The 24,854-nt window shown below is 41.9% G+C and overlaps 2 protein-coding genes across 4 annotated transcripts in view; both read left to right on the top strand.

Moving 5' to 3' along the window:
- The first annotated feature begins 422 nt into the window (after nt 1–422).
- On the top strand, nt 423–6,323 carry dck (deoxycytidine kinase). Its single transcript, XM_073478149.1, has 7 exons — nt 423–622; nt 953–1,068; nt 2,997–3,190; nt 3,448–3,595; nt 3,739–3,854; nt 4,167–4,266; nt 6,066–6,323. Exons 1-7 carry the CDS (start codon nt 520–522, stop codon nt 6,090–6,092), a joined length of 804 nt encoding a protein of 267 aa, XP_073334250.1. The 5' UTR covers nt 423–519; the 3' UTR covers nt 6,093–6,323.
- An 860-nt stretch (nt 6,324–7,183) lies between these two features.
- Nucleotides 7,184–24,854, top strand: part of LOC141005670 (electrogenic sodium bicarbonate cotransporter 1-like) — a 35,234-nt gene continuing 17,563 nt past the window's right edge. For 2 of the 3 annotated variants that reach the window (XM_073477599.1, XM_073477598.1), the window contains exons 1-6: nt 7,185–7,513; nt 13,815–13,888; nt 14,801–14,977; nt 22,067–22,199; nt 23,510–23,670; nt 23,753–23,932. In XM_073477599.1, coding sequence (XP_073333700.1) covers nt 7,497–7,513; nt 13,815–13,888; nt 14,801–14,977; nt 22,067–22,199; nt 23,510–23,670; nt 23,753–23,932 — 742 coding nt within the window. In that variant the 5' untranslated portion in view covers nt 7,185–7,496. Of the gene's footprint in view, nt 7,514–13,814; nt 13,889–14,800; nt 14,978–22,066; nt 22,200–23,509; nt 23,671–23,752; nt 23,933–24,854 lie in introns of all 3 variants that reach the window. The other variant, XM_073477600.1, reaches the window with a different exon arrangement.

The following is a 24,854-nucleotide window of genomic DNA, read 5'->3' as shown; positions in this document are numbered from 1 at the left end:
AGCTAAACCGGAGATATCACCTTTTTATTGTTTATATTCCACATAGTCTTCTTCCTTTTCAAAACCTGGTGCCTACATTATCCACAATGCAACTTGTGCCAATAATAAATATATACTATTTCCACATCTGGAGCAGTACTCCCCAAAAACCTGTAACCGCACTTTTAATGTAAAATTGGTGGAGCTATCCTTTAAGTACTGCTTAAACATACATAATAAGTATTGTTACTTTAACTAGGCTTCATGTTGCTGCTAATACTAATATGCCTTTACTTGAATACAATTTTGAATGCAGGTCTTTCACTTGTAATGGAGTACTTTTACTTGTAATGGAGTACTTTTACACTGTGCTACTGTCAATACTTCCTCCAGCAGCTGCTACTTCCGGGGGGCGGAGTCACATCTGTGCGAACCGCCACTTCCTGACATCTGTTACCGCCAAACTTCAAACTACAGGGAGACGTCCAGCAGCTGCAGCAGCCGCTTTAATCAAGAAAAAAAACATTTATTAGCTGAAAAATGTCTTTTACTCCGAAGAGGCCCTGCCCAGAGCCGCTGAACGACTCGATGAACGACTCGATGGAAAGGAGGATAAAGCGGATATCAATCGAGGGAAATATCGGTGAGTGCAGCTGCATTTGTTTTTTTGGGGAAAAAAAGCGAAATATCACAGAATAAGCTAGCTCGCTTAAAACATTAACCACAACCAGGTGGTACGTTAGACAGATTTAACAATCTTTAGGCCATGATTTCATAGTTATGACTCTTGTATTAGTCGAAATTTGTAACCATTAAAATCTTAGCGCCAAATGCCAGACTACTGTCACTACCTCCACTAATTTATTAGCTTGCACACTCGGTAGCTAATATAGCATTCATATTTGTAGCTAGGTGCCTTTTTTTTTTTTATTAGATGTCATTTAACTTAAATGTCTGAATCCTTTGTGTTCAGCGGCGGGCAAGTCTACCTTTGTGCGCCTTTTGGAGCAGGAGAGCGGGGACTGGGAGGTGGTACCAGAGCCAATCGCCAGATGGTGCAATGTCCAAACAAAAGGCAGTGACTTTGAGGTATTTTACATACTGTACACTCACATTCCTGCATTTTTAAATACTGGTCTTAATTCGGCCTGTCAGCTGACACCCATAAACATCAATTTATTTTAGAAAAAACGCCGTGAATGGCTTCAGCTCAAGCATCTAAGCCAGCGCCATAAATCACAAATTTCCTTATGGAGTTTGGCGCGTCAGAGGAATAAGATCCTCCAATCCTCTCTGCTCTGGCTCAGCATGCACAGCACACGTTAAGATGACTGGGAGAGTCTTCGGCTGTATTTAGAGCGCAGCTGCCATCTGTCCATATATCTGCACTGGTCACTGGTCACCAGCTCACATCCAGAGCAACAGATGGTCCCACACCGGAGAGATGAACATGCCATCATCGGGGCAGACATCTCTAACCTCCCACACAGCTGCAGGCCTAGCCTCACCCATGGGCTCAGTTTCAGTGGTTCAGCACACCCATATATGAGCATTTTGAAGCATATCATACAGTATAAAACTAGTTCATGATGGTTTAGTCTCTCTCATGATGATAAAATGCTTAAAAAACTGGATTAAAGTCATTTGGACATATGTATACATTATATAGTGAAAGCAGATTTCATTATGTTGCACAAGCGTACTCTGTTAGGGATCAGTCGTTTATGGAGGGCTGGAACTAACATGTTTTCATAATCAACTGATCTGTCAGTTATTTCCTCGATTTAATAGTTTAGTGTGTAAAACATTAGAAAATGGAGAAAAATGCCCATCACAATTAAAAGTATACATATTTATTTTGTCTGAAAAAAAGTCCAGTTCATTGTCATGGGGAGGGAAAAAAGAAAAGCAGCAAATATTAACATTTGAGGAGCTGGAACAAGAGAATTTTTGGCATCTTTTGCTTCGTAAATCAAATTATTCATCCATTTCTAAATCTTTCTGATTATTTCGAATAGTTTTACTGAAAATTCATGTGTTTTTTTCCCCCCTTTTTTTTCATGTAAGCTAGTAAAAACCTAGGAATAATAGTGTAAGGTTAAAGTCAAAGTCATCACAAAATCTAATTTTTTTGTCAGTACAGTTCTTGACTGTGCAGGATGATACTGTACACTGCACTGTACACTGTTAAGCACAGTGTAAAATGATAGTAGAGGGGTATTATCAGTATGTGCAACTGCTGAGTCCTCTAACAAGGCTGTTGCATATATTCTGTGCAACTGCTGTAGTGTGATCATGCGCCCTCTGCTGATCATGAGACTGTGATGTAGCTGTTTATAAGGAACTAGGTGGAAGTTGGAAAAAAATGGATGGTTTATGGGCTTTTCCCTTTTTCTTATGGCCTGAGAGAGTTTAAGATAAGACTGTCTTCATTATTGGTCTTGGATGTCATCATTTGATTTTATCTTTTTTTTAAACTTAGGATAAAACTTATGATCTTAATATGACATGTACAGAGTATTAAATAATACTAGCACTAATATAATCTGGAGGATCTGATGCCTTTTTTTATTGTCATATATGATAGACTGAATAAATAAGTAAAAAGTAATCTGAATGCATCACTTTTGGAAAAATAACATTGCGGGGAATTACACTGAGAATGTTTCACTATTTTCTGACAATTTGTAGACTAAATGATTAATTGAAAAAATAAACAGCAGATTAATAATAAGGATAACTTTTAATTGCAGCCTTGTATAAAGTACATTCAACATGTCAGTAAAGATAACATTTATGTCACATGTCACCTAACAGCTTGATAAACTGTCTTCAAACCCCAGTCTATAAATGTCAGCCACCGCAAATTATTAAGTACCAGATTTGATCAGTGTGATGCTGTTCAAATACTTGGACTGCACATAACTAATATATAATTGCAAGAGATTTATTGATCCCAATGGGGAAGTATCAAGTGAAGACACAGTTTTAATTCGCCGTCATCCCTTTTGTTCTAGGAGCTGACCACATCTCAGAGGAGTGGGGGGAACGTGCTTAAGATGATGTATGAGAAGCCGGAGAGGTGGGCCTACACCTTCCAGAGCTACGCCTGTATCAGCCGGGTGCGTGCTCAGATCAAGTCAGCCAATGGGAAGCTCCGAGAGGCTGAGAATCCTGTGCAGTTCTTCGAGCGCTCCATCTACAGTGACAGGTATCGACCAACATCTAAACATTATGAAAATCATTATAGTTATTAGAAAAAAACAATCAGCAGGTTAATAGGCATTGAATGAATTGGTGGTTGCAGCCTGGCTGTTGATCCATTCATGAACTGTAAATTTACAAGCATGTTTTGAAAGATGACAGCAGTGATGCAGATATGCAGCTTGTACTGAAAGTAAGAAATTACTGTAATGCTCCATTTTTCAGTTGAAAATTCTTGTCTTATTACCTCCCCTTGTGTCCCAGGTACATCTTTGCAGCCAACCTCTATGAGAGCGAGTGTCTGAATGACACAGAATGGTCAGTCTACCAGGACTGGCACGGCTGGCTGCACAGCCAGTTTGGCAAAAACATCGAGCTGGACGGCATCATCTACCTCAGAGCTTCACCAGAGGTACTCCTCCTACCCTCCCAAGCCTCTACTACTGTATTGCTGCATATAAATTGAAAGATTTTGCTTAGGAAAATGGAAGTTTTTACTTTTTTATCGTAAGAAAATGAAATGTCAGTAACTTCCCTGTGTGTGCTTCTGTGTAGAAATGTTTAGAGCGGTTGCGCCTGAGAGGCAGAGAAGAAGAGCAAGACATCCCTCTGGAGTATCTGGAGAAGCTCCACTTTAAGCACGAGAGCTGGCTGCAGCACAAGACCATGAAGTGAGCACATGTAGACACAGACAACAGATCTATTTGTATCTTTTAAATGAACAGGATGTTATATCTGATATTAGTCACTAGAAAAAGATCACATTAATTCAATAACCTGAGGCTGAAACGGTTTTGGATGCATGTGATCTGCATCTGCCACAGTAATGTGTTTTAAGAAGTGGATGAGGCTGGATGAGGTCGTTTCCCATAAAGTAACAGAGCATCATCACTTTTGAGAAAATAAGTTAAGCAACATGAAATGCTGTTTCCTGGATGTGAATTGTTGAGCATCACTAACCATGTGTCCCCTCTGGCCCACAGAATGGAGTTTGAGTATCTCAGTGACGTGCCGATCTTAACCATGGATGTGAATGAAAGTTTTAAGGGGAATAAAACCAAGAGCACTGACATGATTGAGAAGGTGAGTGACAGTTAAAGATTTGACATGGTCAAATAATGTTTACTGATTTGTCTCCTTCCAAATACTCCCACAGGACACGGAGGAGAAATGTGAGTCAAACATCCTGTCGGCCTTTTTTACCCACAGAGATGTTTGTATTATCGTACAATAACCCACTAATAATACCTCCTAATACTAGATTTCAGAGGGAAAGATTGTACTTTTCACTTTATTTATGTCACAGCTGTAGTCACTAGTTGGTTTACAGATTTTAATATATTATGTAAAATAAAAATGAAATTATTATGAACATAATATATTGCTGCACAGCTGCAATATTAAAATACTGCAATGTCAGAAGTGGACCGTTTAAGATATTATGTAATGCTGAGTCCTAAAGTCTTGTTTTCTTAAAATAAGTGTGTGTGTGTGGGGAGGGGGGGGGGATTAATACAAATAGAAATCAAGTTGCTTCTAGAACTAGCGGGCAGTCTTTGGAGCAGCTGCTGCAACACTATGCTAAGTGTAAAGATAGGCTGATCTTTGAATTACATTTTTGCACAAAGCGTGTGCAGCTCTTTTATACAGAAGGTGTCATAATTTTGTTTTAATGAAACTAGTTCTCAGTCATCCAGGTCATGGTCATTCTAAGTGCTATATCGTAGGCAACTGGAGGGGTGTTGCAGGCTTTAGGGTCTTAAGGTCACGTGTGAACTCCAGGTTTCAGAGTCGTTAGGACCACTTGTGAGTCATTTGGGGTGTTGATAACCCTGTCAGCGTTTAAAGCAACATTATGTAGCTTTTTCTTCTAAGGCTTCTAACTGAATCTCTTTAGTTTCTCTCGTCTGCTGCGTTTTACTTTTTTATCCTGTTCGCTTTCAGCTGTTTCAGGAGTCATGTTTAGTCAACGTTTCCTGTAATACTGCTTCATAAAGCTTTTAAATGACTATATACCTGGGGGCTTTTAGTGTGAAGAAGTTATGGTAAATGAAACCTGTTTGTAACTGAATTAGCGCCGCTTTGTTCGCGGCGATTCTTCCATTGTACGGCGGGGAAGCGAGTCATTGGTTTAAAACACACCTTCAAGCAGGTAGCCCAGTTGTGGTGGAAATGCAAATCCCAAAGCGAGTCAAAACGAGTAGAGCCAGTCCAACAGATGTGATGGCAAACCGGCATCTGTCTCAGCCACCCCGCCCCCTATCACTAATTCTGCACTATGTAACTTCAGTGAGAGGGTAGGATCACAGTGTTGCATACATGTTTACGACAAGATACAAGTTTTGTAACATTTGTGATGATGTAATGAGCTGGTTTGTAGTTGGCACCTACATTACACCTGACAAACTTGTACAGATCTGGGATTTGTATTTGATAGTGGTGTTGCACTTACTGTAGTCTGAAGAAGTTAACTTATTCATAGTACTCAGACTTTTATATGCAAACTCACTGCTGAAGCTCTAAAACATTTATAAACTGTGTTAAAGGGAATAAAAGGGCTGAAATAAATCATTTAGAATGTATTTTGGGAGTTTGTACACACTGTGCTGAGTGTGATCTCTCTGATACTGAGAAACACATCTACACACCCAGGATTAACCTGATGGAAATGAGTCTTGAAGAGCTGCTTATGTAGCGGTTTCATGTTGATGGTAAACACGGGTGCCATGTTTGAGAGGTTTCACTCTTATTCAAAGGTGTCTCAAAAGTGAGACACCAACATGTTTTTCCAGTTGGTGTCGCCAGGACAGAAGCAACTAGTGACTTTTGGTGATGTTGGTATTTGCTGATACTAACATCTTGACTGTTGTGGTTTTTTTCAGGTGAAGGAGTTCTTGAGCACGTTGTGAAGGTCACCTGGTGATGGAAAATCTAATCTGTGCTCACAGGAGGAAGAAGATAATGTGTTTGACTTTGTAAACAATGAAATGCCTCAACAATGATGACTCTTGGGTTTTTATACAATCTTTATAAATGATCTGGCTTGTTGCTTTCTTATATTTGCTGTGTATTTATAAATATTTTGTGTGCAAATGAGAATGTGTCCATTCTCCAATGACAATAAACTTGAAATACTTTGATTGTGTCGTTGTTTAGTACGTTCTGTCAAGAAAAAGCATCCCAACATGAAAATCTTTTTAGTTTATAGTTCAGAGATCCTGTGATTATTGTTTCCCACATGAAGTATTAAAATCACAACAGGTGTTGATGTCTCAGCTCTTCCAGCAGATGTCGCTATTCTCCATCACAGCAGTCCACTCAGCTATTTTTGACGGCTGAGCTTACCTTTACCTGGTAGCTCCAATAGGATCTGATTAAAGCCACCTGAAATAGGTGCTTTAAAGGGGCACTGTGTAGTTTAGGAGAAGACATTCAAACTAATGATTGTAATATTTACAATATTAATGAAGTAATCATACAAACTCAGACATTTTTTTCCCATTACTGAATGAACCAGCTGTTCTCAGAGGAAAGTAAGCTCCCAAGAACACTTGAGGCTAGAAAGGTGGCAGGGTCCGCCACATATCTTCTGATTAATATTTATTTGCCAAAATTACAGAGTGCACCTGAAGCTCCAAGATTAGCCTTTGTATGCACATAAAAAAAAGGTGTTTAAGTTGATATTTAAAAAGTGTGTGTGTGTGTGTGACAAAGGTCCAAAAATGAAAACACATTTTCTGCAGGAGTTTTAAAGTAATGTTTGTAAAAAGGGATGAACTTGCCCAAGCTGTTTTGATTCGCATCCAAAAACAAAACATTTGATACGTAGATGGGTTTTTTCTCCATAATTGATAGATGCAGTGAAACTCTAATGTCCCTCTTTCAGATGCAAAGGGAACAATAGATACACACTTGTCAAGTTGAAGGACTTGCTGCGCCGCCCAAGACAAACTTTCTGACCTCCACCCCCTCCTGTGGCGTCACGCAGGAGGAGGGATGGCACTTTAAATATGGAAAAAGACACGCTGCGCTCACAGAGGCTCTCCACACGCTGCCAACGAGACTTTCCCTCACCATGTCACCGAGGAGCGATCTGGAAGAGTCCAGCACGATATGAGGATATCGAGTTCAATTTGATTTGTAGAGTCGGAGAAGTCACTCCAGCCAGATAGCCGCAGCTCGCTCCTCGACTTCTTTCTTTATCCAGTTAACAAAGCGCGACGTGTAGAGTGGGTGAAGATTTCCAAACACAGAATACAAGATCGACTAGAGACGAGCAGAAGGACTGCTGATCATCTGTGAGGTTTATCACCATGAGTTCCGACAAGAAGTAAGTTTATGATCTCTCCTCTTTCCTTGTTCAACTTTTAGCGTGGGGTTCATGCGTAAAGAGCATTTCCTGCATCCTGCCCAGGTGGAAAAAGTGTGAATTACTCCTCAGGTGGTTGGACCAGGTGAATATCAGTCACATGGAACGTGTATTGTTGGGTTTTATTAGATGACTTTCTGTGCGTAAATCTCGCCACACGGTGCCATACCTCTAGTAACACTCCAGCGCACTGTTGATCGGGCTTCTTATCAAGCCAATAAACGTTTCCATTCATTGGAGTTGCACCCTTGGCAGGCTAACTAAGACACCGTTGCCTCACCGCTGTGGCTATGAGCGGCCGGTAATCTATTTTCCATGAAGCTGTCAGTCTCAATTAGAGAGAGACGCAGGGCGCGCAGGCCAAGTGGTGGAGAGGTGTCTCCAGTGCAACTTCGTGAATAAAGCCGTGTGCGTGCGCCTCACGGGCCATGTGGTCCACGAGCTGACACCCCAAAAAAAATCAACACTCAACTTCGGCTATAGTGTGCGTCCACGTTGCGCAATGACGCGCCGCCAGAGCCGCAGCGAATCAGACTGAATGGTTGCTATCAAACACGGAAACGCGCTCATGAGTGTGTGTGCAGTTCCCTGACATGCACCTGGAACTCATCAGCTGTTTGATTGTCATCTGCAGCCAGTGTGAGTTCCTCTGAGATATTAGGATTTAGAGTATCAGCCTGATAGTTACCCTCAAAGTGTCACTGAAACCTAGAGTGTCTCATGAGTGTCAGCCCTACCCTTCTTTTACAATGGCAGTGGATACTGTAAAACCCTGAGCTGATTCCTCATTCCTCTGTCTTTTGTACTGATTGTGAAAACTGGTTGCAACAGGGAAATTTTCAATTCTCTTCTTTGTGCCTCTTACTGGAATCTTGAATGCTCTTTAGTTGCTCTGCTGAGTGATGTTGGCACAGAGATACCAATCCATTTCTTCGTCCATTCAAGTGCTGTCAGAGGAATATCCAAATGTCGAGGCGCACCTGAGGAGCAGAGAGCACAATTCAGTGATTACATAAGAGATGTACAATCAGACAATGACATGTGTCCTTTGCCACCTCTCTCTGACCTAGACCTAGTTTTATAGAGCAGAGACACTTTGATGAGTAAACTGATAAACTGCTGCCACGACCTTCTGTAGTACAAAGTCATTCTTCAAGCGAAAGACTAAAGACAAACATGCTTTTAATCCATAAGAAGATCAAATGCCAGTGGATTGGCTCAGGAGTGCTGCTTCACAAATGCAAGTAGCAATAAACAGGTGCTCTTTGGATACAAGGGAATATCAAGAAACAAAAAAAAAGACAGGGGTTAGACTTAGACTTTGCTTTGTGATCAATAAGCCATAATCAGAAAACATCAAGGCACGTGGTTTTAGGAAAATGTAAAAAAGCCCTAAAAGTCCAATTTGTAAGAAAACTGATTCCCAATTTGTCAAATACTGACGCTTTGGGATTGTAGGTTGGATCAGCGGCCATCTCAAAGCGTCAGTGTTTGATGAGTTGGGAATCAACTTTCTAACAAACTGGACCTTTTTGATAAATGAGCTTAGCGCCTGTTTCAACCCGCAGTCTTCGTCTAACCTCGTTTTTTGGTTTCATACTTTGATTCTAGCTTTTGTTTTATTGTTGTTTTTTGAAACAGTTTTAGGTTGTTGGTCGACGAAACATGCCTGAGGTTGTTATGTTGGACTCTAACAGACATTTTACATTATTTTCTTACAGACCAAATGATAAATTGTGATGATAATGAAAGTTATTGTTAGTTGCAGCCATAAAATACCTAACTACTAACTGGAATAGCACTCACTAGAGTGCATACCTCCACCAAGACCCACCAATCCCCTTCTGTACTCACTTATAGATACCATCCTCCTGAATAGACCTGATTTTTTTTCCCCCTTACTCTCGGAAAAACTGTCAAAAAACGTCATATCTTGCAGGGTTAAAGGTGCACTATGTAGTTTTGAGGGAGAAATTATAATCAGAAGAGAAAGATCTTCATTGACTTTTTTATGCCTAAACGAGCTAAATAAACAAACTCCTTTGTTTATATGTGGCGGACCCTGCCACCTTTCTAGCTTCAAACCAAACCAAAAGTTAAAGTGGTCTATTCTGGGCTGAGACCCAGCCTTTATCCTGGTTTTGTGAAAATCTGTTCTATAGTTCTTGTGTAGTCCTAATGACAAACCAACCAACCAACCACCGATCGAACACTGGTGAAAACATGTGTCGAGGGCAACAAAGTTTCCTCTACTCAAAAGTTGATTCCACAGTAAGAGTGATTTGAGCAGTTTCTATGAGCATCTTCAACTTTTCATCATCAGAAGTCATGTTAACTGGCTGAATCCCTGCTGACTGCTGCTAAAAGTTTATCACAGGCCCTCATGTTTTAAGCATCTGGCATTCAAAAGATCAGTTTTGCCTGGAGAATCACTTTGAGTTTCCTTAAATCATCCCTGTATGGCTCGTTGCACTGACGGCGCAGTGCAGGGGGGCACCCAGCCCCGTGGTGAACCTGGCCCGTGGGATTGGGTGCGTCACTCTGTAAAGAGATGGGGATGATCCCTGATCCCGAGCAGCTGATCCTGGCTCCTCACGCACCGACAGGTTTATCCAGCCTCATGAGGTCAGCGAGGAACAGAAGCAAAGTGAGAAGTTCGCCATGTGGCAGCTAGATAGATGGATGCAGCTGATCGCTCTGACCCTCACCCAGCTTCTTTTTTTTTTCTTCTTTTTTTTTCATATTAATCAGGCAGAGGAAGTCATGGCAGGAAATGAAAAAGAAGATCAAGAAGATTTCCTGCATAGACAATGACGTTATTGAGAAGATGTTGAGTCTTATCTGCCTTGTTTTCATACATGAGATACACATTTAGCCTCTCTTTGCTTTCTTCTACCTGGTTTTTACCTTGATATGAAGTCTTGTAGACTGAAAGGAGACTTATGCTCATTTTCAGGGTCATCATTTTATTTTCGGTCACTACTAGAATACATTGACATGCTTTAATGCTCAAAAAGTGCATCAGTTTTCTCATACGGTCCTGTCTGACACGCTCTGTTTTAGCTCCTGTTTCTTTAAGGCCTCCCTCCCGAAAACCTAGTCTCCTCTGATTGGTCAGCTCACACATGCCTGAGCCAGCATCATTCACTGTGTCTCCAGTTGACTCTGTTGTGCTTTCAGCTTCCAGTTAGCTTCATTTCTTCCACCAATATAGGCATAAATTATGCAAATGTGTGACATGGTGGCGTAGTGTGATGTCAAAAAGTCACAGAACTAAAGGCGGAGCTACTGACGTGGCGTTCAGGAGCAGTATTTTCTGTGGGAGAGAGGAGCTTCCATTGGCACAGACTTCATAACTTTTAAATGCACAAAAAAACTTATATAAAATCATGTTTCTTATCCTCTTTACATCGCCTTATTCTTCCTCCTGAATAGCACTCCATTCGAAACAGCAATGCTGATCTCTTCTCCTGCATCCTGCGTCACTGTGTACCACCTGTGGTATGTTTCTCATCATGAGGGTCCCCCCCTGTCTGAGGCCTCAGCGTGGAGTGATTAACATGGCTCCATTGACTGGCCATAGGCTGCAGTAAACCTGCAACATGAGCTTCCTCTGCTCTCCTGTGTGGCCGACGGTTTTCTGAAGGCCTTCTCATGTGTTACATGACCTGCCTCCACGTGCACACTCAAACCATCAGCAACACTGTTGCAGAATTAAACGCTATAAGACTGAGCTGAGTTCCTGGAGAGCTCCTCAAGTGTATTTCCCCATGTGTGCAATGTTTGAATTAAAATGGCACCACCTGTTTGTTTTTATAGATCTTGAATGTGTGTAGAGACACTACAGGCTGTGTTGAGCACAAGTTCTTCACACAAGTAATTCCCCAAAACTGGTGCTGTTTGCTGTACGTTCTGTCCTGGAGGAGTACAAGCCAAACAGAACACAAAGAAATCTGGAGCTAAACGATATCGCTCTCCACGCACTGCCGTGTGGGAACTTGACCTCCCCTTTTTTTGGACGCAACAATGGGCAACAAAAGGAGGGTACAGAGGCTAATCACTGTATTCGTTTTGCCTGTAAACTTGGCGCCGAGCCCGGCCACTCCTCCATCACTCGTCTGATCTCGGAGCTCAGCATTACGTCTGCTTATCAGCGTTATACCTCCATCTCCCTCGAGGGCCTGATACCATATCCACTGGGGAAATTCAGATGAGCTCGCAATGCAATCGGAGGAACAAGTTGTGTCCTTCCTGACTTTGTTTATTTAGCAGTTTGTGTACACAGCTCCCATCCCCTCATTTTTGGAACTGTGTCATCCTCAGCTGGGGATTGTTCGGTGGCAAACGCAAACTGTTGATGTGTTTATTGACATTCTTGATACGCATCCCGAAATCAAATATTTATATTTAGTTGTTTAACAAAACTATTCTCATAAGACGGTTGGTCAGATTTGCCAGATGATTTTCCTAATTTGATACTCACACGGTTATGTAATCCCAGAACACTGACTTGGAAGCACAGGCCTCAGTAGAAGTGAGACAAACTAAGCTTTGCTCCCGATATGATGCAATATTAACCTCAGTTTTTCTTACTTTTGGAGTTACAAACTGGTGTATTGTTTTTTTATGTTTAGAGCTGCAATGATTAATCAATTATCAACTATTAAATAAATCTAAACTATTTTTATAATCTGTTTAAGAAGTTAGAATCAGAGATTTCTGACTTTAGAATTACTGAAAGGATAAGTCCACCAATTTCACACATTAAAGTCTTGGGGAGTACTACAGCATATGTGAAAAAGTAATGTGAAGCCTTTCGTGGCTCCAAAAGAAGCTGCATGAAATCTGATAAATTGCCTACAGTGATGTCAACTCAGTGAGCTAAGTTGCATTGTGGGTAATGTAGACATCATGTTTTGAAAGGTAGTCCACTGATCTAGCATTCATTCACTCATGCAACACTGTTGAACTCAATGTGGACATTTTAAAAACAAATGATCGAAAATCATTTAGCAGAGACAGATTGCATGCAGCTTCCTCTGCAACCACAAAAGGCTTTGTACTACTTTTTTCATGCATGCAGCAGAACTCCTGTAAGTAAACACACTTCCATGTGTAAAATTAGTGGCGTTACCCTTTAAATAATCAACAGATTAATCCAGTTGTGCCCCCTCCAGAAAAATCAGGTTGGTGTACAAGACCCCCTCACACGTGGACTTTCAACTCACAACATCCTGAGAGTGCCAAAACTAAGAAATCATGCCATCTGGCAGTGACTGAAAATCAACTTGTGATCCCGACCCCCAGGTTGAGAACCAATTGATTAACCAGCAGTGAAAATAACCGCCAGTTGCACCCCTACTTTTGTTGCTATTTAAAGTTTAATTCTGAGATTGTTTGCAGCGTGTTGTGACCTAAACAAACGCTCGTGGCCTGGATTAGTCCACACTTTGCTGCACTGGAGGAGCCACATTCCTTTCAGCCTTCCGGTAAGGTTGAGGCTCGTTGATCAAAGGAAACTCCAGGTCATGTTGCCTGTGAAGATGCCTCTGACGTCCACGGGACCAGGAAGTAAACATAAAGCCCTCTTTGTGCAGTCGAAAGTCCAGTATGGCTGTCATTCAAGAACAACTGATGAATGCATCTTACAGTGATTTAAAAGCCCTGTGGCATTCATACATCCACTCACGGAGGAAAAAGAGCTATTGTTTTACAAATAGTAGTCATGTGTGCTGCGTTGTAGGTGGAGAGGACATGTTGCTCATATGTGGGTGATTGACAGAACATCAGAAATGCTAATGCGCTTTAAAGCTTGCTGGATTAATCGCCACGCAGTTATTCATCATGTTTTTGAATTGTTCATCTTGAATTTTTGGACAACGTATCACAGCAGTGAGTGAGAGTAATGATGGAATGATGATCTCGCCGTAACAAGTGGTCTTTTATGGGTCGTTAGAAGCTGATGGGTGCGAAAACAAGAGAGAAGTGGCTTGTTGGTAATGATATTCAGCAACATTCGGTAGCTGAATAGAAGTCATTGTCAGGATTGCGCTTCGTGGAAACCTCAGTTTGACTCTATTGGATGGGGACTTGTTTTAAAATCTAAAAAAATTATTTAGTATTTTTGTGTTGTGTTTCTAAAACCTGTGGATGATGTTGGTAGGAATGAAGACAACGCTTTTATTCAACTCTTACAGTTGCAAGCTCCATGCTGCTCTATGTAGTGATCCACATTTAATCGTTTTTTTCCTTTGCCTTGCAGAGTGGAGGACGAAGCAGTCTTGGACAGAGGAGCGTCCTTTGTCAAGCATGTCTGCGATGAAGAGGAAGTGGAAGGTAAGCTCAGTGATAAAACACCAGCACATTATCTCGCTCATGAACACGAGATAAGCTTTAACTTATCTCATGATCTGCCCTGTAGAAAACTCTAGTTCCCCCCACCGGTATCGCCACAGAATTGGATGAATTATTTCCACTTTAGCTTGACATGTCTGCACAGAAAGATGTTACTTCAAGTGTTCTTATCCTGTCCAGTGCTGGCTGTCGGCTAAAGCCACAGGAGAATTTATGTGGAGACGCCCACGTGCATTTTGTGAGGCGTTCGCATGTTTCACAAAACCGACATTTAAGGGTGCACATAAAATAAAGCACATGAGAGATTGTGTGTAGTTGCGAGACTTTAGCTTTCCCTGCATGGGATTGTGATTGAAATGCTTTGCTTAGTGTGCACCTCAGGTATTCTTTGGTTGGAAGTGGGAAGAGCAAGAAGTATGAAATGTATCATTAAAACACACAAGACATGTTTACGATTGAATGAAAAAAAACAGTTGCTTCGACTTGGTGAGTTAAGCCTAGTGTTTGTAGGAGTTTTCACTCTCTCTGTCTATCTCTAATTACTTCCTGGACACATTAAGTCATCATTTCCTGTATGAGCTGCTGGGTAGGAGGTAGTTGGCATTTATTTAATTTGACAGTTTGTCTCATTGACAACAGGGTGTATCTCTTCCTGATTGGGAAATGAGCCACAAACCATCAATGGATTATGAGTTTCAACATCAACACAAGCCAAAAAACACTCATGTGTCAAAGCAGCAGACATTTCCCATCAGATCACACCGGAAGAACTAGTCCTCGTTGTGTTTGTCCCTCCGGCGCTGATATAGATTACCAGAATTCAGGATCAATGTGATTTCCTTTTTGTGAGTGTAATCTGATCTGCTTCCCCTCTGTTGTATTGTGTCGTGGCAGGTCACCACACCGTGTACATCGGCGTGCATGTTCCCAAGAGCTACCACCGGAGGAGACGCCACAGACGCAAGTCCGGCCACAAGGAGAAGCGGGAACGAGCCGAGCAGAGCACGGAGGGATACAAGTCGGACGGGGGGGACGCCGACGAAACCATCACGAACGTCCTCAAACCACTCAGTGAGTTCTGATGAAGTGCACGAGGGAAAGCATCACATTAGTAATTTCAAATCAGCTGGGGGACGTCCAGCAGCAGTCTGTAAGTCACAGCCCACGGGATATCAGTGCTTCTGTAGTTAGGGAGGTAGTCATTCAGTTGGAACAGGGAGGGCTGGGTGGGGTGGCAGCTAAGAAAGCAAAAACAAAACCACTAGGCAGAAACCTACACTCAACAGAATTAACAGACCGAGGAGGATGGGAACATGTCGAATACTAATCTGAAAATGACACCGGGATTGGCTTAAAGTGTGTCAAGTAAATACAAGAGGGGTATTATCTGCCACCTCGATGATTAACACGGGACTTTGTGGGATTTGTGAGGAAGGATTCTCGGTAGATAAAAACCAAGTAGACGGAAAGAAAGAAGTAGCAAAGCAGCACAAACCGCTGAAATATCAAGATGCGTCACAAGCTGGGGGAGGATATTGTTGCAGCAAATGGGCCTGATACAGCCTCGATCCTTCTAGTGGGCCGCCGTGAGACCTTACTTCGGGGAAAAAATGTGTATAGTGGTTAATGGTGAGAGAATAATTATTTGATCCCAGTTGAGCTGTGCCATGAAATACTTTACTATACTTTTTAATCAATTTAACTGAGAATTTTAACTCTAGAAAGTCACACATTGTCATGAAAATAATGAAATACAAGACTTGACACTCGTCGAAACCCATGACCGAAACCTTGTCGAGCCCATCCCGAATATTAGCTAGCTCACAGAACTGAATAATGCTTTGTACCAGACAGTGGTGGAGGTTAGAATTTCCTAGATGAAACTTCCAACTTGTAGGCGTTCCAGGTGCAAGAAAATGGCAGGTTTTGGCAAAATGAGATCTCGTTGACAAAAGTGCAGCCTCTTGCATTATAAATGAGGAGGAAAAACAACACATTAGGTTACAGACACAACTTTATATATTTTATTTTACAGCAGGGTTAGGGTTAGCCCTTTAATACTTGGAAACATATGTTAACATTTCATTCGCTCTATAGAAATACTGCTCCCTTGTGAAATCGGGGTAGATAGATCTGGTAGGATTTCGGACTTTGAGTGGCGCTCCTTTGTATAGTTTCTTGTAGAAGGTTAGATATTCTGACCTACATTCGTTGACTGGCACACAGCATAAGGCCCTGATCACAAAGAGACTGGCTTCAAAATCTCCTTTTGCATAATTGCAGATGTCAGACTTACCTATATACCTGACACTTCTGTATCTCTGTGGACAACCACGTTGGTTACGTATATTATGCGAGATGACGATCACAAAACTAATTGGTATTTTGGCATATTTACAATTAAGTGCAACTTTCTTTACTTGCAGATTTATCCTTTTAAATTGACAAACGTAATATTTGGCACAATTCAAACCACATCAAAATCTTATCTGTCTCTCGCATTTTGAGTTATTTCCAGAATAAGGTCCCATGGGGCTCACCAGAAGAGGAGAGACTCGGCCTCTCTGTACTGAAAGGATCATTGAAAGAACAAGAAAGCGCCAAATGTGCAGAACAGTCCGTCAAATTTTGGTAAACTGAAGCGATGACGCAGGATCTAACACTAAAAAAGATGCAAAATGCGCACTGAGATCTATGTCATTCTCGGGAATCTTACTTCCTGCTGTAGGAGAGCACACCAGATGTCTTTCCTTATATAGAAGCTTAGAGGAAAGTGGCATTATAGGAGCATTAATCCCAACATTGTTTCCTAGAACAGGAGGAGTAATAATGTCAGTCTTAAGATATAAATCAGATTTAACCCATAAGTCTCCTCCTACAAGAAGGGGCTTTTTTTTATTAACATGGAAACACAGTGGGAAAGCATTAAACAAAGATTTAGCGTCAGTGTACTGTAAATGAGCCATGTGATTGTATGGGGATTCCCATGTTGCATCTCTAAGCCTTGATGAAGGCCCTGTACCATCACACAAACCTCTTGGGTGGGGTTTTTTTTTTTAAAGGCACAAAACATGACAATCTGGTTAAAAGCCATTCGCAAGACATACAATTATCACAATGCTGGAGTTCACCTTAAAATGGCAGATCCTCAGATGGCATAATGGAAGAGTGTTTACACTCTGCTTTACTGCTGGTGGAAGTATCCATTAAGGTCTCAAAATGGGATGGAGATGGGGGGGAAAAGGCAGGGGAAAAAGGCAGGGATCTGACTCCCACATCATGAGGGCATGTGAGGACGACGATAGAAGCGCCACATTCCTGAAGATAAACCGTTGCAAATCAGAAATTATAAGATAACACCGAACTGGTAATTAGTTTAAGTTCAAATACAGCTTAAATGCGATATGTAGTGAAGCCCGTAGTGAAGTATGGTAACAGAAAAATTGCATAGACAGTAAGAGATCAAAGATGCATTTAGGCGACTGTAGCTTTTGTGTGCATGAAGCGGTTTGTACTTCTGTGGACAAACCGTAGTGAAATCTTAAGTCGACTGCAGTGGGAGGATGGTTTCAAGCAACACCCGAGTAGCTGATAGATCAGCAGACTGTAAGGCATGCCAAAATAGTTGCGAAGGCAAAATAGCCACGGAGAAAAAAAGCTCTTAGTTTGAAAAAAAAACCCAAAACAACTAGGAAACTGACTTATTCCTCCCAGGAGCAGCCCAGGCTTGTGCTGATTGTCAATCATATCCTATAACGAATAAAGGATTATTGCTGATTGGTTTTTCCTGATATATTTAGGTGTTTGTTGGCTGAAGATGTTATAAAAATCTCTGTGATCTTGACCCTACCATGCACTTAGAGAAGGTGGAGCGGCACATCCGCCCGCTGAGCCCTGCTAATCTGCACGAGTAGCAATTTCATTTTTAAATCCTTAATCACGGACCAGTTTGCCATCTCTTTTCCATGGATCTGACACCCCGCGTCTCTGTTCTCCGCATGCCCGCTGCTCAGCACAACTTTTACTCTGCACTCCGTAAAAGTAGTTGTCTTGGATTCTTTCAATGACCGAGACAACTACTCCAACTATAGTTTGTTACGTTTGAGTTAGCCTACTGCTAGTGATGTTCAATAAACCTCACAGTCTCCACTTGGACACGCGCCCAATCCGGATGACGTAGGTTGTCACACATAATTTGTGTACAGGCACAATGATTTCTAAATGGGTAAATCCAAGGTGTTATGGTTTTCTTTGACACCAAGATTAAATTGTCAATGGTGGCCTTTGTAAATGGAAAAAAATCACCAAACCCTAGAGCAGCCGGTGCTTTCCTGTTTGTTTAAGTCAACAACTGATGGCTAAGTGGAAACTGTTCTGTCTTTTGCTCGGATAGTGTTTCAGAATGCAAAATTAGCCAGTACCAGACAGCAGGTAGATGCAATTTGCTGCATAACTAAATGTGTAATTGCTTGGCTGCATGAATGGATGGAGAAAATTGGCAAAAATCACACCTCAGGGAGAACTGGGTGCTTCTTAATGGATTGGACATGTAGGTATATTACTATCACCGATTAGACACAGGAGGTCTGTGACGCTGTGTGTTACGGATCAGGGTTCTGTTGCATCAACTGAAAGTCTTTTTTTTTTTCCCATGCATCTGCTGTTACAGCTTAGTGTTGTGGCAAGTCCGGACCTTTTGTTAACCATAGGTCTGTTTCGTAAGTTGGATCAGGAGAAGGTCCATGTACTGTGGATGCCTCAACGTTATCAGCTCAATAGCTCTGTAATGTCGAGCACAAGACATACTGGATCATGGTTGGATGAGATTAGAGGTGACGATAATGGAAGAAGTAAAGTGCAATCGGGTCAAACGAGAATCAGATGTTACCTCTTTCATCCCACCTGCGATCACACCTTTTCTCAATCATGCCGGCCTCACATCAGACCCCCTCGCAGCAGACAAGCACTTGATTAATCCTCTCACGCTGCTAACTCCCCTGACGCTGTAATCCTCCTTTGTTACACCTCATGCTCAGGGGTGAACCAGTCTGTGTGCTTAGTCATCTGAAGGTGCCATGATATGAGTTCTGCTCACGTTAATCTCTCTCTAGATGTCTGTTTACTCTGAGTCGAGGTTTGGTTACGTCGTAATGGCTCCAGCTGCAGCTTTTTCCAATCTTACAGAAGGCATTGGAGGAACATATCCCAATATACTGTATCTACAGAAGGCAATTAGATTAAGTGTTTGTTGATGTGATAACAGCTTTACAACTCTTCACTTCGTGTTATCAGTGTCGTAAACTCCATCATTAAATGTGACCTTAATGTCAGCAGCAGTCAGCATTACAGAAACAGTCTGTTCCTTCAAGACCTTTTCCAAATCCCTGTGGTCTTTTTAAAAGATGTCCTTAATCTACCCTGTAGCATTTTATAATGTGTGTACGATTCAAACATGGCAACTTTCGTTTAAATGCAAACAGTGTCGCCGGTTGTTCATCCATAGAATCGGACTGTGAATCAGCAGGCGGCGGGGGGAACAGAAGTGGAACCAAAGTAAACACAGAAGCAGGTTTTTAAACTGTACAGTGGCTCACTTTAAATGCTTCCTCCCAACACACACAAACAGACAAAGACTCTTACGTCCTTCTCATCCGTCTGTATCTCTGTAGAAGATCTGAACTCTCAACGGTCCTGCATGGTTGACTGAGAGGGCAGAACCAACTGTATGACGAGGATACAGCCACCGATGGGATAAACATTTTTATCCTGTTGAGCAGTAAACCACTTCAGTGAGCCCCTGCAAAGACTTGCATATTAGATTTGTTGCCATTTGTGTATCAAAAGGGCTTGTTGCTTTCTACTGTCCATGTTCTGCTTCTACCACCACCGGGTCATAGTCCCTCCATTTTATACCTGGTGTTAAAATGAGGCATGTTATCTGGATAATAAATGATCAGTTTATTACACTTACAATCCCAGACCCCCTTTAAAAAAGTATTAATTTTGTGAGTTGTTGAGTCAGGGAAAACTTTTTAAACTTTGTGAAACATTATCTTTTTACAAATGTTTAACCATTTGTCCCCTCTTGCAAATTCGGCATATGTAATACATTAAGTAATTCCTTGTATAGAAAACATTGTGCCACTTTGTCCCGACGTGGTGACACAAACAGCCTTCTTCAGGGTGTGTTTTGAAGTTCCCTGAGTGCAGCATCTGTGAAAATGTGCTGGTGAGGATGTGCTATAGCAGCACATAAACATACTCAGAGAGTATGGGTAGCGTTGAGGCCGGCATGTGCCAGACGACAGCAGCTCCAATTCAAAACACACACTACTAGACAGTACATAGTGAGCCCTCCACTTGTTGAATTTTCCGCTGTTTTGCCCTCCATCTAAATCCCCATAATCCTGTTGATTCTGCCAAACCCCGTGGAGGCGTCCACTTAAAAGTTGTGTGTAACCACAACAAAGGCCTGGTTTTCATTGATAACACCAGTTGTGAGACTTAAGAGGTGAGTGGTGTTGTGTACACCATGTGGCGTCAAGAAGTGTCGCCTTTTAAAAGTCACATTCTGTTAGTCAGCCAGCCAGCCAAAGGACAACAGAACGGCTCCGTGGTCATGAACTGAAAGATCTCTTGAGTTTCTGTGCACGGATCAAGTTGGACTTGTGCGTATAATGCAAAACAATGCTGGTATACAAGATGAGGAAACGCCAAGTGGCCCGTACTGTATCTTGGAGCTGTTTCTAGTGTTTCCAAGAAATCGATCTTGTCCTTCGTGTAGCTTAACATAACTTAGATTTTCTCTCCACAAGAGAAGAGTGCTATTTTTAAAAACAAGAATCCTAAATTAAACTTGGCTGCGCTGTGCGAGGATTAAAAGGTTACTGGCACTGTTACGTTGAGGTATCGACCTGTGGAATCCTGACTGGTACAGTATATCAAGAGAAGGCTTCAGAAATAGCCTCTTGTGACTAAGCATTTAACCTTCACTTTGTCTCACAGTTGCACAACTTTTCCTAGAAGTGTTAACAAGAATAAATAGTTCTTTAATGCATAACCTGTTAATGTACAGGGTATAAAACATTCCCGTTGTTGTATAACTGGGACTTTATCAGGGTTCTTGCCATGCATGCAGAATCCTGCAGGTCGTAGCTACCTCTTGTGTGTCTTTTTGTATAGATACATTTCGTGCAAGTAATCAATTTTCACAGGTCAGCTTGGTGACAGAGATCTTGTCACACCTTTCTAGGAAGGAAGTAAAAGTTTTTACGGGAAGGAAATGTTACTCGTCATGAGGGTGTGTTGTCAAAGTCTTTCCTTGTAGCTTAAATACCAGTGAGTTATTTTATTTTAAACCATTTTTTTTCAAGGGTTGAAGTTGCTCAAGAGACAACACTGTCCAAAGCGCGCTTGCATGCAGATGAGTGGTGCATGAAACACGACTCATTGAAGGTGCAATATGTAAGAATTTTGGTTGAAAACATTAAAAAAAATTAACTGAAATGATCAACAGAATGTGAAGAAATAAGAGTTTTGACTTTAAATCAAAGACATCTATGTGTTGTGTCGATCTCTGTTGAAGTTAGCATGCCGCCCCGCTAGCCCTGGCCCGTAATACCACTCGTAGCTCACAGTCCGGACCACTACCTGCACGGCTAACTGAGCTAACTAGCTAACAGCGGCTACAGTTTGCAGCTTTTGAATCTATTTATGATCTGCAAACACCCTGTAGGCCTGATCTATACAAAGAATAGTTATTATGAAATCTACACCTTGTCAGAGCAGTTAGGGGATCAGGGAGTGTTTACACGGTGACGTGACCTCATGAACAATTATTGAAGCTAAGATGAGATGATCCTTTATGATCCCCAGTCGGGAAATTCAGGTGTAACAGCAGCACAAAGACAGAAATAAGTACAGATTAATAGATAAACTCACAAGATAAATAGTTACAAGTATATCAATTAAGAATAAGACTGGAATAAAATAAAAATTCTACAATAGCCATTGAAACTCGATCCCAAATTACTGGCATTACAATGTGTTAAGATCTGCAGCTGCATGGCCTATTACTTACATGAGGTTAATAAGAGTTAAGATGGCAAATAAAATCACGATTGATTTGTTGGTCCTTAACTTGTTTCTTTCTCCCCGCAGTTTCTCCAGCTGAGAGGATCAGGTTTATCCTGGGAGAGGAGGACGATGGTCCCCCACCTCCTCAGCTCTTCACCGAGCTGGACGAACTCCTCGCTGTGGACGGGCAGGAGATGGAGTGGAAGGAGACGGCCAGGTGAGTCTCCTGAGCTGAATGTCTTATAATCTGTCCTACCCCAGAGCCATGGGCAGTGTAGTCAAAGACTTCCTGTTTTACAATCCAAGTACAGTCAGCGGAACACAATCCCTTATGAATAAGAGCGTTTTGTATGTGCAGGGAAATAGGCCGTACTCCAGTGAACTCCCAGTCTGCTCTTATCTGATTGAGAATTGAAGTACCTGCTCTGTGTGACCAGGAAAAGGCAGAAACTCCCACATGTTCAGAATAAGACTTCCAGTTACTGTAGCTCTTGAGCACACGAAGTGGGGAGATCATTGTTAAATGAGCCTTAAGTGGCTTTTCTGTCAGTTGACACAACCTCAAAACTGACCAGTGCATGAAAAAAAGTTGTTTTCACCAGTAGCATCTCCCATTAAACTGTCCACCAAGCGTCTGACAATGTTATAGGAGTGCGATGCTAAATCAGCGCAGTCCTTTTTTAAGATTAACGTGCTAATCAAAGTCAAATGCATGCTATTTTAAACAAAGAATATTTACAAAGCACACAAACACAGAGGCTAAGTGCTGTGGGAAGTTGTGTGTAGGGCGCTTTTTTTCTTTTTGCCTTTCTTGGAGTAACATCGACAGCCATAATGATGAATTTTGCACACTCGTGCTAAGCATTTCTTTTTATCACCAGCACCAGTAGCTCTTTGTCCCGTGTTGAGAAGGGAAATGGGGGAAGTTTATATGAAAGGGAAGATAAATGAACTCCTTCAGGTCGACAGTGGCTCCGTCGCCTCCCAAAGACGGCTGGTCACAGGCGTGTGGACCACAGCCAGAGGGATACTCTATCCCCCTGAGGAAACCCCATCCTCAGGCCTCGGGAGAATGGCTCTTTGTAGTAGTGACATGTGAGGCATTATTATTAAAAAGAATCCTTGTCCTGAGTCTTGCCTTCAAGGCTAAGCTCGTCCATGGTGGTAGAGCAAGTCACGTTTCTTGTGTTTAGCCATATGGGCTAAAAGTCACAGCACGGCATGTATTTTCTCACGTCTACTTATTTTTTTACTTCTACGCTGTCCTGCATCCCCTATTCTTGCCTTGTGAAGTGCGACTAATTCAAAACACTGCGGTGTTGTTGTGTAAAGAAAAGAGAACCTATCTTGTCTCCTTTTTGTTCGGAGCTTCTATTTGCTCATAAACTTATAAAGCCACTATTACGTACTTTTATTTATTTTTTGCAGTGACCTTGACTGAACCTGTTAGAAAGGGACTAAAGAAATAAAAGGAATATACATGAATGTAAATGCATCTCAACGCTCTCCCCTTTTTTTTTTGTCCAGATGGATCAAGTTCGAGGAGAAGGTGGAGAAGGGCGGCGAGCGCTGGAGCAAGCCTCATGTGGCCACGCTGTCCTTGCACAGCTTGATGGAGCTCAAAACGTGCATCGAGAAGGGTACCATCATGCTGGACCTGGAGGCCGGCACGCTGCCGCAGGTTGTCGGTGAGTAAACCAGAATACCGGGACAGTTTTTAGAGGTTTCGCAAGAACCTGAGGGTAAATCGTCAATGTCTCCCTCCGACAGAGATGATCACCGACAGCCAGATTGAGAATGGTCAGTTGAAGGCGGATCTGAAGGAGAAGGTCATGTACACGCTGCTACGGAAGCATCGCCACCAGACCAAGAAGTCCAACTTGCGCTCGCTGGCTGACATCGGCAAGAGTGTTTCCAGTGCAAGTAGGCTGTTTTCCAACCAGGAGAACGGTAATGAAACGGAACAAATCCCCATCGTCTTCTGATTTCTTATTTCTGATATCAAATCCTAACACTAACTTTCTTTTACTAATCCAACCTCTCACTTTCCTTCTCTGCTTTTCCTTCCCAACCTTGTTTTCCTTGTCTTTTTGTTTCCCTCTCTTTGGGTCTGCACTGTCTTTGACCTCCCGCCACTGGGACGTTTATAGCACGCAACCCCCCTGAGCACCCTGTGCCTTGTTTAACCCCACACGACTCAGAGGAACCATGTGAGGTCATGAGGAGCTCCAGCATGGGATACCTCTGTAAGTGAGGTTGCAGCTACTCAAAGCAGAATAGTTGGAGCCAGAGTTGACGTAGTTTTTATTAGCTTTTTTTTTTTTTAGTTACAGTTATTATTTTTGCTGGTTTAAGTTTAGTTAGCTAAGTATTTCAGTTCACTTTTTCACTGTTTTTTAATGCCTAGTTTTAGGGGTATCACTTGAGGCACTTTGCCTATTGACTGTATTGTAGGGAAATTATTGCACAACAACCTGATCTGATGTAAGACAAGTGGCACAAGATTCACAAATATGAAGTACAGTTGAGGTCTCCTTCAGTCCATCGCACTAAAAAAGCTGTGTTCATTCAAACATGTGTTTATTCAGTGCTGCAAACTGAAACAGTAAAGGTGGGAAAGCCTTACTCATTAACTCCAGATGCACTTAACTAAATATTTATGTGGCAACCGAAAGCTAAAATGTTCTCCAACATTGTCGGTAAAAGCTGATGAGTAAATGGACCGTATCAAACTGAGTTCCAAAGTTTACATTGTCACACATTTGCCAATAGTTGCCTAAACAAGCTTCTGCTGACACGTATTAGCAGCAGGACCTAAGACAGCCACAGCTCTCTTTTCTCTGAAGCGTCTGAATGAATGACCATCTGGCAT

Source organism: Pagrus major, chromosome 12, assembly GCF_040436345.1.
Source record: "Pagrus major chromosome 12, Pma_NU_1.0".
Taxonomy (NCBI): domain Eukaryota; kingdom Metazoa; phylum Chordata; class Actinopteri; order Spariformes; family Sparidae; genus Pagrus; species Pagrus major.
This window is presented reverse-complemented; position numbering and strand designations above follow the sequence as displayed.